The sequence below is a fragment of the Sinohyriopsis cumingii genome, chromosome 6, assembly GCF_028554795.1.
Source record: "Sinohyriopsis cumingii isolate HCF-2022 chromosome 6, ASM2855479v2, whole genome shotgun sequence".
Classification (NCBI taxonomy): domain Eukaryota; kingdom Metazoa; phylum Mollusca; class Bivalvia; order Unionida; family Unionidae; genus Sinohyriopsis; species Sinohyriopsis cumingii.
Window position 1 is genome coordinate 86,522,275 of NC_142966.1, and position 19,640 is coordinate 86,541,914.

At 34.3% G+C, this 19,640-nt stretch overlaps 1 protein-coding gene across 2 annotated transcripts in view; it reads right to left on the bottom strand.

Moving 5' to 3' along the window:
* LOC149797378 (nuclear pore complex protein Nup54-like) overlaps nt 1-19,640 on the bottom strand; it is a 62,284-nt gene that overhangs the window by 23,747 nt on the left and 18,897 nt on the right. For both annotated transcript variants that reach the window (XR_016421803.1, XM_089962151.1), the window contains exons 5-8: nt 15,897-16,084; nt 13,414-13,622; nt 9,042-9,190; nt 150-257 (exon numbers count right to left, since the gene is read on the bottom strand). Coding sequence is in view for 1 of the 2 variants with exons in the window: in XM_089962151.1 (XP_089818277.1) it covers nt 150-257; nt 9,042-9,190; nt 13,414-13,622; nt 15,897-16,084 (654 nt within the window). In the remaining variant the exon portion in view is untranslated. The remainder of the gene's footprint in view (nt 1-149; nt 258-9,041; nt 9,191-13,413; nt 13,623-15,896; nt 16,085-19,640) is intronic.

The following is a 19,640-nucleotide window of genomic DNA, read 5'->3' on the forward strand; positions in this document are numbered from 1 at the left end:
TTTCAAATTTGGTGAAATGTTTTTGTTTTCTTTATTTAAAATAACAAGTATTGCTACTGTTAATTCTTCTCCATGGAAACTGAATCCCCTCTATCTTTGCACCCACGAAAATCATGAGCCTAACCACAGTCAATGTTAAACATGCTCACCTTCAGCAGACGATGTCCCAATTCCAGTTGTTTTCTCTTGTAGTCTTCTAACTTTGCCAACATGTTGCTGTGCTTTGTCTGGCAGTCACTCAGATCTTCTGCTATTAACTGTAAGTTATAATTACAAATACAACTATAGTAATCTCTGATAAAAAAATTATAAGTTCTTTTATGTACATCAATTATGCATGTTGGGAAAAGTGATGAAAATGACAATATAATTATTACAATTGTTACAGCCAATAAGAAAGATCAAGTCTGTTAAAATGAAAATGTAGTGTTGATCAACAAGGCCAATTCCTCTTTTTAAATAAATCTGAAGAAACTGGATGGCTTTCGAGCTATGCTAGATTAAAGTGAAGTTTTATTATGCCAACACAAAACTAATCAAACTTGTGGAATGGTCAGGAAATATGTTCCTGTCACTTTACCCCCACCAACAGTGCTTCCCACCCATACCGAATTATGGTGACAAGTCAAAGAATAACAAAAATGTATAACTTTTCTGAAAACTAAAAGTAAAATGAAAGATCCATACATATCATCTGATGATAATATACAATGTAAGGGTGAAACGATACACCTGTACCACATATCGATATGATTCACGTTATGCAGCCTGCAATACGATACATACTGATACACATATGAACTTGATGGTGTTTCCATCTTTGGAAGGTAGGTGGTGCCCTTTCATGTATGTTAATATTTTTGGTTGTATTTCCAGTATGCAGATTACAGATAGACATATAGTTATCATATACAGTGTGACCCCGCTACAGCACGCTCTGTTATAACAAGAATTCAAATATAACACAGTCGTGGTGTGGCTCCCGAAATTTCATATACGTTTATTTTTCTTGTGCACAAAAAAATTCTTTCCTAAATTGTACAAGAAAAAAAAAGTTTATTATAATTTGGGGAAGAGATCACGTATGAATAATACAAGATGATCGTGGCTTGGCTCCTGAAAGTTTATATTTATTTTTCTCGTACACGATAAAGTATTCTTTTCCTTCTTAAAAGCACAAAAAATAACGCATAAAAAGTTTATTCTGTGATCATGTAGGTTTTTCGCCAATATCACAAACTGGGATTGCTTTTCCATACTGGCTGCAAAACATACCAGGCCGTGATTTTTTTTATTGGCGACATTGTTGCTTTTTAAACTTTTATATACAACCATTGGTTTGGAGTGCAGAAATTCAGAGGCCCCATGAAAGGAAGCCGCACACTGGATATAAAATGCACTAAAATTTATTTATTGTTATATAAACAAATTATTTGTCCATATTGACAAAACATCTAAACAGTGCACTGTTATATCACAATCCGCTTATCTTGACATCTAGCATGAGTTCCGTATATTGTGAAATATCTGCTGTTTTTGTTGTTAACATTTCTGGAAACGGACATCAACCGGACGAGGCATTATCTCGTAATCTATCTTTTGTTGCACTTTTGGCTGCTTGCTTCTAATTAATACATTTACAAAGACTGACATTTCTATGTGGATGGTAAAATTCCTCTTCTTTTCACTCAGAATAAAATCCTACAGAACCCTCACATTTTCTGTAATAATCCCTGTCATCAGAACACCTGTGTCTCTATCAGCATCAAGCAGCTACCACAAATGTAAAAAAAACACACAAAATAACCCCATCTTTTTACTGGTTTATTCAATAGGCATGGAGGGACAGTAACTAGAATGGTCCAAACGATGACCAATTCCTTTTTAAAAATGTACCCAGATAAAATAGTTTGCTGAAATTTCAAAGGAAACAGATTACCTTTGAAGTACCGAATGTTATGAAAACGTACTCAGCAAATGGAAAAAATACCAGTCTCAATCATGTAATGCAATTATTTGATATTACCGCCACAATAAGAAATGGGCATTTGTTTGGTTCTCCAAAGCTGTCCTTTAGCGGTGACTTCAACAGTGCATGCAGCCTTCATCAAAGAAAGCAGACTACAATCTTCCAATAACAACAAAGAACTTTTCTTCAAAGGAAGTCAGTACCAAACTTAAATAAAAGTGATGGAATCTGATGGATGTTTGCATTTTCCAAAGTGACCGGAACACATTAACTGTGCTGTGAATGTTTCCTTATTGTAGGGGAAAGGTTTATGCTTACAAACGCTACCAACGGTGGCTTAAAACATAAACTAACTTTTACTGACGTGGAATGTACTGAAAAGTAAATGTGCTTCGTCATTCGTTACGTGAATGTGCTATGTTTTTCCACTGAATTCAGACCAATATGACCTGTTACAAAATTATTGAATATTTTAAAGCTATGTGCATATTTTCAATGGAATCACTTGAATTGTGGATTCAATGTATATGATGAAGTTCGTGGGTGAGTACACAGTGTTGATACTCTATTTATGCTATACATTAGACCAATGCTGTCCAATCTTTCTGACACCATGGGCCACTGAAAAATGTTTTTCTTGAAGCCAAGGGCCACAGCAGAAAACAGAAAAGCAATGACTATACAGCTGCTCAAGCTCTGAGCAGGCCATTTAAAATCAGCCCGTGGGTCGCGGGTTGGACAGCACTACATTAGACAATTATATATAAACAGGATTCACGTATATGTACCAATTCATGGTTCTCTAAATAAAGTAAACTATTATATGTCTTCTCTGTTTTCACTACAGGTGAATTTCTCATTTAATATGCATCAATTTAAGATGGTAACTGTGCTGATGAAGCACGTATTTTACCACCTGCATTTATTACCTACACCCCCCCACAATTTTGTGGGGGTACATTATCTTCAGCTAACTTACCTGGTTGCTTATAACACAGTTCGGTCTATAACAAGGTCGGATTCTATGGCTTGCAACTACTGTATTATAGCAGGGTCGCACTGTATTTATATGCAATTCTCGACCGCTCAGGTGGCCTAGCGGTTAGAGCATCCGCCTCGGATGCAGGAGGTCATGGGTTCGATCCCTGGCCAAGTCATACCAAGGATGTACAAAAATGGTACTAACAGCTGCCTTGCTTGGAGCTCAGCATTAAGAGGTTAGTGTTAGGACTGATTGGCCTGGTATCAGGATGATGTGACTGGGTGGGACATCATGCTACATGTCTGTGACATTATGCCCCAGTGCTAGACAGCGCTATAAACTGTCAACCTGCAGACATCGCAGTGATATGACTGAGAAATTGTTAAAGCTATGCAAAAGATCCAAATCACACACATATGCAATTCTCATTGATGAGAAGATATCAACAGTACTTTCAAACAGACTACCTGTTGGTTGCAGAGAGTTTTAATTTAATTGTAGATCCATTTAACTCCCTCTATTTGGTACAATATGAGTAATTTGAAAATATATTATTATCAATTTCGTGTCTCATTTACACTTGGAAGACATTACGATGTTCAAAACAGAAGAAATAATGTAATTTCCTCATGTAAGGCAAATCTCATCTAGAACAAATCTGAACATGGGAATAAGGTTGAATACCAACAAAATCTATCACATTTTATCTTCTGCAGATGCAAAAGACTGCTGCAGCTACAGGTACTTGTTATTTGTTAGTGAAGAAGGAAAACTACTGACTACACCCAGTCCTAATAACTCTACAAGTTTCTTTTAACTTACACAAGGTGATAAACTTCAATGAGCACCTTCATTCACTGGTTAAATATCTCAGCATAAAAAAGTGAAATTCCAAATTCGTTTCCCACGTATAATTTAAGGCGAGATGATGACATGCTTTTATCTTAAAGGAGACCTCCGCCTTTATCCAAGGAAAAAGAAGGAGAGAAAGAAACGGTCATAGGTCACTATTTATCTAAACTTCAATATGCCTCTTTCTTCCTGATCCACTTTCTTATAGCTCTTCTGAAATCAACATCTTTGACAGATGTCAACTCTAGTTGTATAAGCATTAATCTGTTAATTAATTCCGAGCATATTCTGCTCCTTTCCTTTATATCAATATTGTTCTGTGCTTCTTTCTGAAGGGGCATATACATAGCTAGCTTTGTCAGCTTGAATATGTTGGAAAACTGATCTTTATGACTGTTATGTACAATTTTCCAGAGATCACATATATTATCTTTTGCATACACCTGCTCCAATATAGAATTTTTCACTAACATAAACCTCCTTTGTTAAATCAGTAGTTTACTTACTGTTATGCCAAATTTTCTATCTGTTCCATAATGCTGTTTAAGGGTATTTAGTCCATCAATACATGTACAGACAGAAGTATTAAAATAAATATCTTTACTTCTTAATTGCACTTTTAACCATTATTTTATTATATTTATCTTAACCCTGAAATGGATACATCTATATGGTTTTGGAGCATATGATACGCAGGGCGAGTTTGATTAATATTAAGAAAATGAAAATTGTATTGTGCTTTTAAATAGTCTGTATTTTAATTAAGCTCAGTATTCTGTCCTTTGTAGATTTAATTTTGAAATATCACTGAAAGTGTCATGCCGTCTATTTTTTGTCCATCTGATTCATATTTAACACCATTTCGGGCTCAAAATCACTCACTGATGTTTCTATTAACACTTTCCCAGCTACAATAATCTGATATACTTCATAACTTCACAAAATTATTGTCATCATCACTATCATCAGCAACTATTTGCTGAATGAAATCGTAATAAACCATGCTGGGAATCAGACATTTTGGGCTTTCTAGGTAGCCCGTATTTTAAACAGATTCGTAGAACTTTCTTCATGATTGGTTCAAACAATGCCATAATTTGTATTCCTGGGCACTTTGTTCTAATAAAATTTAGTTTCACAACCATTCATATCGTGCTTGAAGATCTCAAAATGTAGAACAGTTACTACCCGAAAAACTGATGTCTCGAAAAGAACGGTAAAATATAAATTGTATATTTTGCAGAGTACATTTTCAAATGTGAGACTTTCAACAAATTTGTGTGAGTTTTCATATTTCACTGTTCTCAAAGCATATGATATTTGTACAAATTTTGCATGATTCCCGCAATTGGCACACACTGAAGCATCTCAACTTAAGCACTTGACATATCTAATAACTTTACAGCGAGTCTCTCTACTTCTTTGCCAATACTTCCTGTTTGTCACGCAGAGAATAAGCTACATTGATTTCTGATAGGTGGTTATAGTTTAACCTGGAGGGGAACAAGCAATACAATAAATAGGAATTCAATGTTATATATTTCAATGTGCAACAAACCCGTAGAATAGCTTTCAAATCAAGCAAAGGAGTCAAGATACAGTTCAAAGTAGAAACTTTGTGTGAACGTGTTAATTAAATGATGAGTCAAGTACTTCATTATACATGTGGAACATGTTTGGAATGTATAGCATATGCTGAACATGCTTCTGGGTTAAGATAATTAGCATGAAATGGGGGTGGGGGCGGTGGCAGATTACAAAACAGGTCACTTGGTGTCAACTTGAAGATGGTGAGTGTGTATTCTCAAATAATCTTTTTCATTTTTACTAATAAACATGAGTGTCTGTGACTGCAAATGCTATTGCAGATGGATCATAATTTTACAGAATAATAAGGCAATTAATAATAATTATTCATGACTGCTGGAGACTATAATAACATGCATACAGGATTATAATTCTACTGAATAATAGGACAACTAATAACAATTATTCATGAGTGCTGGAGACTAAATAAAATATCATGCATACGGTAAGCATTGTTTTGTATTGATTCTCTGTCTCTTGTATCGATATGTGTATTGTTTCAGCAAAAGTATCAACGCATCGATATATCGATGAATTGTATTTCCCCTAATACAATGTTTCGCAAAGTCCATCAAAGACTGCAAGAGTACCTGCAACCACAAAATTCAGTCACACATTACATCCTGCACAAATATTTGACATGTGCATCACTATATATACTACACAACAATTTTCAGAGTGATCCATTAAAAAAATAAAATAAAAGACAACTTTCATTTTCTCTTACACCTCTTTCTGTGCAGGATATAAAGGACAGTATTTCAAACAAAACTTTGTAGAACAAAGTGATTTGTTCATGTGCGAATTACCAAATCATGACCATAACATGTACAAAGTTTCAGGGCAATACACTGAAAACTGTGTGACTAATAGTTGTGTGCACAAACTTAATCTGGTCCCTAGTCGTAATGGCCAATAACAAAAGTCACAAGGGAGTGGAGATTTGTTGACATGTGCATCTTCATATGATGATCATAACTCTTCCCAAGCTGTTTCATAGCTTAATAGCAATATAATAATTACATATTTACATATTTTGATGACTATCCAACAAAAACTCCAGGACTAACAAAAATATTATATACTACATTGAGAATCAACACAAAAAGTGACAAAAACTCTAGGTAAAAAATTGCAGAAGCAAATCAATTTGTTGGTTGTGCATCTTCAGGTGATGACCGTAATATTAACCAAGTCGGATCACAATCCAACAACAACAGCAGGGCCAGCTGTGCCAATGAGACTGTGTGCCAGAAAGAAGGACAGTTATATGGGAGGTATCAGAAAAGTTCAAAATATTTTGTCGTAACTTTTTTGTTTCTTTCAACCCATCAACAAATGTGATGCTGATTAATAGACAAAATAATGTTCAATAAAGTGATCTACAGCAACATGTGCAGTGTGCTGTACAACTGCAAGTATATGTGTTTGACATAACAAAGGTAAAAGACAGTAGTGAAAAACTCACAAAAGCAGAACAATTCTTCAACTGAGTAAACAGCACACTGCCATATTTGGATAATTACTGGGTACTCTCTGACTGATATCAGCATCAATTTGGATAATTACAGGGTACTCTCTGACTGATATCAGCATCAATTTGGATAATTACTGGGTACTCTCTGACTGATATCAGCATCAATTTGGTTAAAGTCTATAAATGCAATTCTCTGTCATAACCTACAATTTTGAGGTGATTTTATCATTTTTAAGATGGTCTTGAATCCATCAAAGATGATTGATGTTCTGGAAGACCACTGTCTGCAACTGTTGAGAGGGAAATAGTTGCTGTGAAGGAAGCAATTGATGAAGATGCTCAACACTTTGTAAAAGACACAAGTTTAAAGGCATCTAGGAGAAAAGTTTTAAGCAAATCAAGAACCAAGTTTAAAGGCATCTTGAGAAAAAATCACGACCCAAGTTTAAAGGTATCTTGAGAAAAAGTTTTAAGGGAATCATGACCAAAGTTTAAAGGCATCTTGGGAAAAAGTTTTAAGCGAATCAAGAACCAAGTTTAAAGGCATCTTGAGAAAAGGTTTTAAGGGAATCAAGACCCAAGTTTAAAGGCATCTAGGGAAAAAGTTTAAAGGGAATCATGACCCAAGTTTAAAGGCATCTAGGGGAAAGGTTTTAAGGGAATCAAGACCCAAGTTTAAAGGCATCTAGGGAAAAAGTTTTAAGGGAATCAAGACCCAAGTTTAAAGGCATCTTGAGAAAAAGTTTTAAGGGAATCACGGCCCAAGTTTAAAGGTATCTTGAGAAAAAGATTAAAGGGAATCATGACCCAAGTTTAAAGGCATCTTGAGAAAAAGTTTAAAAGGAATCAAGACCCAAGTTTGAAGGCATCTTCGGAAAATGTTTTAAGAGAATTAAGATCCAAGTTTAAAGGCATCTTGAGAAAAAGTTTTTAAAATGATCATCAAATACTGTGGATCCAATATATTCCACTGGTACAAATTTGACTAATTTTGTGATCTGTAGCTTAACAATTACCCTTCTGTGGAAACAACATAACCACTTCCCCGATAAATAAATTTACCTACTGACAAAGATGTCACTTTCCCAAAACAACAAAAATTGATACCCACAAAAATGAATGAAGTGCATTCTTAATGCAGAAGAAAAATATTTGTAAAAGATTAACAGTTTTCCATTTCCCTTCCCCCAAAAGTCTTTTAGCATATCAATATCATTCTGTGTTAAGTCTTTTGTAGTCTGGACTAGTGATGGGAATCAGTCAGAAATTCATAATCGATAATCAGTTCCACTTAACCAACTAATAATCGATTATAATCGGTTACTAAGAGCAAATTTTAATTTTTGTTTGCTATTCAGTTGTATCTTTGATCAATAGTTCAAGATGTTAGTAAATGTACAGGAGTAATCTCTTTTAATAACATGTATACTTTAACCTGATAATAATATTACATTTTTGTCTATTGAGTTGTGTATTATTTTTGTTCTTCATTTTTGTTAAATGAACACAACTTTTTATGGCTGATAAGTTATATGCAACTGAAATACTGCTACAATCCCCCAAAATCCTTTCAGTCATATGTGATGTGTCTATAATTTTAAGTGCAGAAGGACATGGTTTTCTTGTTTGTCATTGTTTACAAATACTACAAATAATGTTGCATTTAAAACTGAAACAAATCATCAAAATGTGCTTAAATTTATTAACTCAACTATTTAACAACTTGATCATGTAATAATGGCTATATGTTCCTAATTATGAAATTTTGCATCTATGAAATATCATATGGTTTTATATTTGAAGTTGAGAAGGGAATTAATAAATTTCAGGTCAACTTTAGTGGCTGGGAGTTTTACTAAACTTTGTGCTTTGCATACAACTAAAAAGTAGTCTCCCTTTACACATAATCGATTATGGAGTTTCACAATCGATTATCTTATTGGTTTGTTCAACCAACTGATGATCGATTATAATCGATAATCGGAACAACACTAGTCTGGAGGAACCAGTAGTGTATTCAGTGGACACATATACCCTACCACTGAAATAAACCTAGTGATAGGATGAACTGACAAGCGTTTCACTATATGATCCAGCAAAGTACAGGTTGGACAACTTTTGTGTCCTGATTAATGAGTAATGTGCTTAATATAAAAAAACAATAAAATATTTACATCCAGTCTCTGCTGATGAAGCTTTGTCTGTTGTTCCTGTTGCTTCAGACGTGTGTGAAGCTCTTTAAAGCCAATCATTGGGACAGGAATTAACTGCTCTGAATCTGGATTGTCAAGAATTGCTTGCTTCCATAATAAAGGATCTATACCTGCAACATAACATACAAAATAACTGTTCACTTCCATTAATAATGATGGACTACTCTCTTTTAACCATGTACTGTATTACTAAGAACCTAGATTTATTTGTACGCACAAAATGTTTCAGTTTCTTGAGTCTGACCTGTTTTAATGATCTTCTGATTTGTGGCCATATATACTCCAATTTTTCATTCTTTTTAAGAATCAAAAACATTTGTGTGTATTGAAGGGTAATCTTTTTTGTAAAATAAATATTTTACAGTGCAGCTCAAATGATGTAATGATTATATGATATAATCACTGTGATACTTAAATTTACCAAGCTGTATAATGTCACTATGAACTCCGGAGAGGTTGATGATAAAACAGCATGGCTGAGACACAGGTCTCTTATTACTTAATAACAGCAATAACAGTGCTGTGAACAAAAAAAAGGTCAACAAAATGTTTACAAGAATGAGAAATATTTAGTGTTTACTCCTGCTGTAAATTGGCTATACAGGCTTTCTATTGTGGAAAATCTATGTGATCTCAACAGTTGTGTCATAATGAAACAAGAGGTCCAAGTGAATCTCAGATCATTCACCTGGCTCACTTTTGCATAACAGCTAATGCATGTGCAGTTGACTGATAAAAAAATCAGGATCAGAAGGATGCTTTCTATATATATAAAACATTTCTGAAAAAGAAAGTTGTGTAAAAACATTTTCCTATTCTTAGTAATAGCCAACATATTTGACAGTGCATCAGTATCATTTAGAAAGATGTGAAAGCCCTCAGGCTTGGACACTATCTGTCTAATCTGTTCAACGTATGTTACTTTATTTAAAGTTATTCTATTTTCAGTAACAGGAATATCTGATGGCAGATTGGCATCCTTTGTACAGACTTAAGGTCCTTCCTGGCAAGATGCTTTCTGTCTGTCAAATCTGGTTTAAGTTCTGTTTAGTGGTTTTTGAGAAATAAAGGATTTCCAATTTGTAGTAATGGTGGTCAGATTTAATGGCCGATCAGCATCACTTGAATTAATCTGAAGGCCTTTCATGTTATAATGATCTTGTGGTCAAATTGTGATAGCAGATTTGGAGAAGCCATTTTAATTTTTTATATTTTCAGCAAAGGTGGCCAATATGGCAGATCTTAATTTTAAATCTGAAAGGTCTTTATGTCAAATTTGGTCAAATTCTGTTTAGCAGTTTTTGAGAAGTCGTCTTTATGTTTATTTCTTCTGTTTTTAGTAGTGGTGGCCATGTTTGAACACAGAACTTAATCAACTACCTTCTCTCCAGTCGACCTTCCGGACATGTTTGCAAATTTCTTCCGTGACAAAGTACAAACCATTAGAGATAAGCTTGACACCACAATTTCAATTGACTCGTTGTCACCATACAGTTGGGATACAGAATCTGAGCAGCAACCATTAGCAGCATTTGAACCTGTCTCTATGGATTTTGTACGTACAATCGTGATGAAGAGTGCACCAAAGTCATGTGAACTTGATCCAATTCCAACATCACTCTGCTTGAGTGCTAAGATCCAGTATTGCCTTCACTAACTGATGTTATTAATACCTCTCTCTCATCTGGGGAATTCCCATCATTTTTCAAAACTGCCATTGTAAAGCCTCTGCTGAAGAAACCAACACTAGACCATAACAATTTAAAGAACTACCGTCCAGTTTCTAACCTCCCATTCATATCAAAAATCTTAGAAAAGGTTGTTCTATCCCAGAGTGTATCTCATCTAAATTCAAAGTCTTTTTAGCAATGTACAATTTGCACATCGGCCTTCCCACAGTACTGAAACTACTCTTCTAAAAGTAGTTAATGACGTTCTCTCTGCGCTGGATAGCGGAAAGGTTACAGTCCTCATCCTCCTTGATTTGTCTGCAGCATTTGACACAATAGACCATGATATATTACTTCACTGTCTCCAGCATGTATTTGGCATTCATGATACAGCCTTACTGTGGTTCAAGTCCTACTTGGTCAACAGGACACAAATTGTATCTGCAAATGGAATACACTCCAGCCCAGTTGGTCTATGTTGTGGTGTTCCACTGGGTCTGTTCTTGGACCTGTTCTCTTCATTCTGTACACTCAGTTGCTCTCAAGTGTCATAGATCATCATCCAGCGTCTCACCAATTGTACGCTGATGACACCCAAATATATCAATCTAGCCACCCAACTGAAATTGATGCTACCATCCAAGGTGTAGAGAGGTGCATTTCTGATGTGAAATCATGGATGACATGTAACAAGCTGCAGATGAATGATGATAAAACTGGCCATTCTGATCACAACACAAAGACTTTCTCATTCACATCCTTTACCTCAAACAATAAATATCAGTAACACCAACATTAAATTCACACAATCAGTATGAAACCTAGGTGTTACTCTGGACAGTACTCTCACATTGCACCAACATGTCATGAACATATGCAAGGCTGCATATCTTGAGCTGAGACGCATCAGCTCAATTCGCAAATATCTTTCAGTTGATGCCACTAAAACAATTGTGTGTTCATCAGTACTTTCAAAACTGGACTATTGTAACTCAATTCTGTCCGGTTCATCTCAATATCTACTCCAGAAACTTCAAAAAGTTCAAAACACAGCTGTTCGGATGATAGAGTACCACAATCAGTGCACACATCCCCGTTGCTCTGTAACCTGCACTGGCTATGCATTCCATCCAGAATCAAACACAAAAATTTTTCTCTGTGCTAAGTTTCATTGACGGACTCTAGTCCAACATACTTATCCGACCTCACCTATGTGTTCACACCAGCAAGATACTTACGTTCTTCTTCTGACAATCGTAAACTCATTATTCCCAACATGGAAACAAATTCATATGGACAGCATTCTTTTGCATACCACGGCCCAGCAACATGGAATGAATTGACCACTGAACTTAGACAAAGACACAGTGATCCCATTCAAGAGTGCTCTCAAAACTCACTTATTTTGACTGCAAGAACAAACTTAAAGACCTAATAATGTTTCCTACCTTAAATATTCTCAGCATGTTTTTTTAATGTTTTCTAATTTCATGGTGTTTGTTTCTGTAATCATATCATTATATGTTTTTTATCTTATAGGTGTTGTCTAATGTTGTAAAGCGCTTAGAGCTTCTAAAGATTAGGCGCTATACACCTCAATATTATTATTATTAATTGCAGTAAGGAGAATGTTATTTCAGTTGGAAATGTAGTCGAAATTACAGTACAACTTTGGTGTGTATCAGATGTATCAAGAGATTATGTTTTGAGGAAATTCAAGATTCATAAATGTCATTATATTTATTACCATTACCAGCTAAAGAAGACATATTTATGCCCCGTCATTTGCTTGCTCACAGTTAGACAACTATGACCTGTATCATACAGTATATGACTTCTATCGCTATCCTAATACTGATCAAAATAGTTAAACAGGGAAAACTGCAAAGCAGCTGTTGTGTGACATTCCATTTAGCCAGTGGAAATGATATTTTTGGTATGTCTCTGATAGATATGGGATAGTCCTTGACCTCAATATGCTTTTCTGTGCTATTTTTAAAGACCCTAAAGAACACTGGCCATAATCTGAACTATCCTATATGCAAAAAGTTAAGAATATTTCTCCTATATAAATGCTTAAATGATCAGAATGGTATTTTCAATTATTGCGTCTCATCTTTGTTGCTGACATTGTGAATATCATGTTCATTCATTTGCTTGTTTGAAAGTTTCATTTGCAACTAAGTGAACTTGTCCACATCATTAACTTTATCCTCCCTATTTCCAAATGTATGAAACAGCTTGTTTAGTTCATCTACAAACAAATCTAATCAACCAAAGTGTGTAGTACATGAGCATACATTTTTGTTTCCAAAGTAGTTCCTATTACACTATACTATTTTTACACATGTTCTGCAGTATGAAGCTGTGTAATATGGAAAAACACTGCATGATTCTGACAATGTCAAGGTAACTGAGCAAACACATGCCTTTTAATTGTACTAATCCAATACAATTTTTGTCTTATGCTTGTTTGATAATCAAGCAAAGCTGAGTTTAAATTTTATTGAAACATTTAAAAACAAATACCTTTCTTTCACAAAATACTTTAACACAAAATTTTAACACTTACACCACCATCATCACAGCTGGAAAAGTGACACCTATATCTTGCCATCGTGCTCTTGAGACAAAAAATGTGTATTGTGTAATTGGTGTCCTACCTGCTGGTTGAGTGTCCAGGTACTGTTTTAGCTGTTCTTGAGTCATGGAGGTTTTGGGGTAAAATTTATCAGCATCTAGCTGACTTAGAAGCTGGCTCTTGACAATGGCATTGGCTGGATTCATTAAGAAGTCATAAATATCTGTGGCTGGAACTCGCTTGGTGGGCCCAGATTGAGGCCTGTCCAGTACATATACCACCAACTCTGACCTGAAGTATTTTATGCTCCAAACAGCAAAATGTCAAATATATAGCTCACACTCCTCCAGATATTTCTGACCACATGAACCAACAAAGTGACTCACACTCACAAAAATGTATTCTTTAGAAACGTATCTATTTATTTAGAATTATTAAAACTGCAAAGCAATTTTTCGTTTTTATTAATTGTGAATTATTATTAGCTAAAGAATTTTAAATCTACTCCATAAAGAAATACATATATCAAACCATAATTTGGACAGCCAAAAGAATTTATAATCAGGATTGTTGTATGTAGCTTCATCTGAAATATAAATGCAAATAAATACAGCTTTATATCTGCCTGATGTTGGCAACCCTGCACACACATCAACCACTGTCTCTTTTTGTTTCTCTCTCCATGTTACGAAACTGGTTTATTTAAAAATCATAATCATGAAAATATATTTAATTATAGCTATAAAAAAATTCATTAACAATGGGACTTTCATTTGTTAATGTATCTGAAAATAGCATCTGAGAAAGAAAATAGACTGTACATTATTTAAAACATTAGTTACATATGAAACTTCTGAAACCAATATCTGGTACTGTTTTATACAGTTTTCTGTTTAACAATGGGACTTTCATTTGTTAATGTATCTGAAGAAAAAAAGCATTTTACAAAGAAAATAGACTGTACAATGTTTAAAACAATAGTTACATATGAAACTCCTGAAACCAATATCTGGTACTGTTTATACAGTTTTGTGTTTAATAATGGGACTTTCATTTGTTAATGTATTTGAAGAAAATAGCATTTTACAAAGAAAATAGACTGTACAATGTTTAAAATAATAGTTAAATAAAAATAGACTGTACATTGTTTAAAACAATAGTTACATAAAAATAGACTGTACACATATTTAAAACAATAGTTACATATGAAACTTCTGAAACCAATATCTGGTCTTGCTTCAGACTATAGTTCTGTGTTTAATAATGCACACATAATAAATATACGAGTATGGATTTCCATTTCTTCAGCAGCTGTGATCAGTCTTTCAGTCTTACCCCAATATTATCTTTCCCACTCTTGAATGCATGTACAAGAATCTGATAATTTGGTATACTGCATTTTCTCTGGACATTTAGCTGACGACTGAAGTACTTCTTCGTGATATTCATTTATCATGGTGTTGAGACTGAGTTATTCTTGGGGTTTAATTTTACATTCTTTTAGAAAGAGCTTAATTAAACATTGTTCTATTATGCCTTCACAATCTGGAACTGTTCTTCAAAATTGTTGCTTAGTGGGGTACAATTATATGATGACTGCTCAAAGACTACTCTTTCACCTGATGTGCAATAATAAAATGACTGTTCATAAACTACTCTCTCACCTGGCATGCAATTATAATAATTATCAAAAACATTTATTATACATGTAATTGTACTTTCATTCAACTTTTGCTGTAGTGCATACATTCATACATTAAGATACATTGTTTTATCCTTATATAAATATATATATATATATATATATATATATATATATATATATATATATATATATATATATTTCAATTGTCAACAATATATATTTTACATTTCAACTATCAAGAATTGCAGTTCAACTTATTTTTAAAAAATAGTGCTTGTTAAGTAAAACTACCTAAAACATTATTTATTGATAAATTATCATGCAATGCATCAACAACTTAAGCAGAACATCCTCTCTTCAGAGAAACGTATGAGGCTATGACAATATACAAAGCAAGTGATAAGGTTTTACTTTATATTTATTTTGGAATATTTGCCTTTTTTTAGACCATACATGCTGATTTGCAACAGGGATCCATGCCTTGTACTAATTTCTCCAATGCAGCTCAATGACATTGCTCTGCAGCGATGCATGGCAAACATGCCATGACTCCATGACTTTGCAAGGCATCAATGTGGAGCCACCATTTCTTAATCGCTGAGCCACCATTTCTTAATCTCCCCACATTATCTCAATCCCTACTGCAAAGTGTGGAGAAATATTAAAAAGTCATATGAGCTGTAATGTGAACTGAGGGAGCATCATCATGCACTAACACAAATATAGCATGGTCATTCCACTTGTAATGCTTACCTAAAATCTACATGTGATAATGTGACACAATATTATCAAGCTCTAAATACTGTTTTCAAAATTGTAATTGGGTACAATTTACATCCTCTGTCCATTTATGGACTATAAGCCATTTGCTGATGCATTGTAATGTTGTTAATGTAACACACAAATCTGATAAAACTTACTTGTTGTCAGGACATTGGTTGACTGCTTCCACACATACAGTGTAATTAGGTTTGCTACCAAAGGTTTTGTGGAGCACATCTATTGCCTGTGCCTGATGAGCCTTCACTGTCTCCGCATCTCTCTTGATAATAATGCAGAAGAAACCTTCCTCATTCTTAACACTGGGGAGGCAGCTGTATCCCACAGCCTGGAAGGAAAATAGAGATATCTGTATGACCAGCTTTACAGCTTGTATCCCACAGCCAGGAAGGAAAATAGTGACATCTGTATTATTAGCTTTACAGCCATATCCCACAGTCTGCAAGGAAAATACAGATATCTGTAAGACCAGCCTTACAGCTGTATCTCACAGTCCAAAAGGAAAATTGAGATATCTGCATGACCAGCTTTACAGCTGTATACCACAGCCTGGAAGGAAATATAGATATCTGTATGACCAGCTTTACTGCTGTATCCCACAGCCTGGAAAGAAAATAGTGATATCTGTTTGATCAGCTTTATAGCTGTATCCCACAGCCTGGAAGGAAAATACAGATATCTGTATGATCAGCTTTACAGCTGTATCCAACAGTCTGGAAGGAAAGTTGAGATGTCTGTATGATTAGATTTACAGCTGGATGTAATATGAAACCTCTAAAGATCAAAACCTCAGCACACTGAACTCCCTTCAAACTGTTATAGTTATATAGTCCCAAATATTTGGGGTTACAATAAAATGAACGTAGTAAACTTAAAAACCCTAAAACCCAGAATTTAATAGTGACAACAAACTACACTCTTGATAAAATAATCTTTAACCTTTTTATCCAATGTAATCTCCGCTGATATTCTATACTTTTCTGGTAAATCTACAAAGCTCTTGGCAAGCCTCTGACACAGAAATTAGCTTGGCACTATCAAAACTAATTGATGAAATTTTGTACTGCCTTCTGATGTCCATTCCATTTTTACCTCAATTTACTTCTTGTTGTGGCTCTAATGCCATTTTTAAGCATATGATAGGCTATACATGGCAACCAGTATACTGTTGTTGTTCTAGGGTTTAACACCATTTTTCAGCACAAGATAGGCTATACATGGCCGCCACTATAACTGGTGGAGGATGAACCCTGGAAAACCCAGGGAAGAACCACCGACCCTCGAGAAGCTACTGGCAGGCTTCCCACGTAACCATGCTAGCAGAGCCTTGGACTCAAACCCACGCAGACAGAGGTGAGATGGCAGTGATCTGGAATGGTGAGCGCTTTAGACCACTCGGCCATTGCAACTAGCATAAGTGGTTCAGAAAGAACCTGGAAAAATCATGGCAAGAACCACCAACCCATTGGAAGGTATTGGCAAGCTTTCTCACATACCCATATTGGCTGAGCCCATGAAATGAACACATGCAGACTGGGTTAAGGTGATAGAGACTGGTAAAGACGAGTGGTTAAAACCACTCTGCTGCCTGTGGCCACTTCAAGTCACTTAAATATGATGATATTTTCATGCGACTGTGGCTTCTGGGTGGGTGGTGAGACACGAACTGTTTGGTATTAAAAAAATGCATCCAGAGATTCAGCACTTCAGTAATGTCTGAACCTGACCTTGATAATGAATTTCAATTTTCAGCCAATCAAATAGGATATTACAACAGTTAAGTTCTTACTGACTGGCTTGCACAAATTTTCAAGTTCAAACTCAATTAAAGACTCTTCATTATCTGACCAGGACTATTTAATATTAAATGCAATTGACAAAAAATGTCTTCCTTCTGGTAGAGGCTTTCTTTGTCGTTTCCCAATGTAAGAGGGGCCAACAATTCCATTATTAACCTATTTATTTGCATTTGAGTTCAAACTGATGCACATAATTATTGCAACACATTTTTTAAATAATAAATTTCAGCAATGATGATATGTAAACAAGAACTAAAAAGCACTGAAAACTTATTTTATGATTGTACAGTTACTGAAGATTTTTTAAAGTCATTTATTGGGGCATTAGGAATTATATACCAATTATTATGATTTACATGATGTCTTTCTTTGAAATGACAAGCTGAGTGGTATAATTAATTTCTTCATTTCAAAATATCAAGATGTCTTTCTTTGAAATGACAAGCTGAGTGGTATAATTAATTTCTTCATTTCAAAATATCAAGATGTCTTTCTTTGAAATGACAAGTTGAGTGGTATAATTAATTTCTTCATTTCAAAATATCAAGATGTCTTTCTTTGAAATGACAAGTTGAGTGGTATAATTAATTTCTTCATTTCAAAATATCAAGATGTCTTTCTTTGAAATGACAAGTTGAGTGGTATAATTAATTTCTTCATTTCAAAATATCAAGATGTCTTTCTTTGAAATGACAAGCTGAGTGGTATAATTAATTTCTTCATTTCAAAATATCATGATGTCTTTCTTTGAAATGACAAGCTGAGTGGTATAATTAATTTCTTCATTTCAAAATATCAAATTTATAGGTCACATTCTGCTTCATAAACATCAAACTGAACATTATCGTATACTACAAAAATGTGGAATTATTTTAGTGAAGTTGTATAACAAAATTAATTAACGTCAAGAAAAATGGGAACCTATTTTCAAACCTTTAAGAGCTTGTTCAATATTACAGTTAAAATTGTACCTACTACTAAGTGTGTAATTTTAAATAATACTTCAGAATCTGAGTAACACTATTTTTCTTGACGCATTTTGATACTGGAGTATATTCTTCATTTATGTGTGTGTGTGTATGTGTGTATATATGAGAGAGAGAGAGGAGGAGGGAGAGAATTGTATGGATATATCAATTTGTATTTATATATTTAATTATAAATGTACATTGTGCACACAGACAGTAGGACAGCTCAATAATTGTGAATAACTACTTTTTCTCAGAAAAGTTTCAATAAGAATAAGAAACACCTCAAAAACCCAACCTAAACACCAGATCAATAAAACACATAGCAATACTAAAATTCTATAAAATGTATAACAAATAACAGATAGTGATAAGGGTAAAACATGTAAAATCCTTAAAACATGACATAAAATCCTTTCAAATTCCATTTGCGCTTGTGTGTAATCATACCAAAAACATTTTCACTGTCCAACAAGTAAATAAATAATTCTGAAAATGCCTAAATGATGTAAACATATACCAGGTTCCCACACATAAATGTACTTAGAAAATATTTGTAAAAAATGTGTAATATCCCTTTCAAATAGTTTCTTTCACAGTGATATTAAGTTCACAAATTTATCACCAAAAAAAGGTCAAAGTTCAATAGGAAAGGAAACTGAAAAAAGGAAAGATTGTCTAAAATCAACTTATCCACATATCCACTGATAAATTCCACCCCATGTGGATTTTAAGTAATGCCACTAAAAATTATATGGATTGATAGAATGAAATACAACAGGAAAGGAATGGCCAAATTGAGATAGACCATTTCATTAGCACACACCCGAAGAATGGAACAAGAAATTAATGAAAAGGAATGTGCTGTTACAGCTGTCCTCCCTCAGTTAATTAACTGTTTTTACCTATCTGAAATTAAATAATGTAATCTAGGTTCTTCCATCAGTCAGAATTAATTAAACTGTATACTTTCTAAGTCACATGGCACCCAAACCTTAAATATGGGTTATGAACAGGAAGATGTAGAAACTTTTTATACTCAAAACCAAAGAGTTAAAATCCAATTGAGTCAAACAAGATAAAACTGTACCACATTTGTAACATTTTATATGACTGG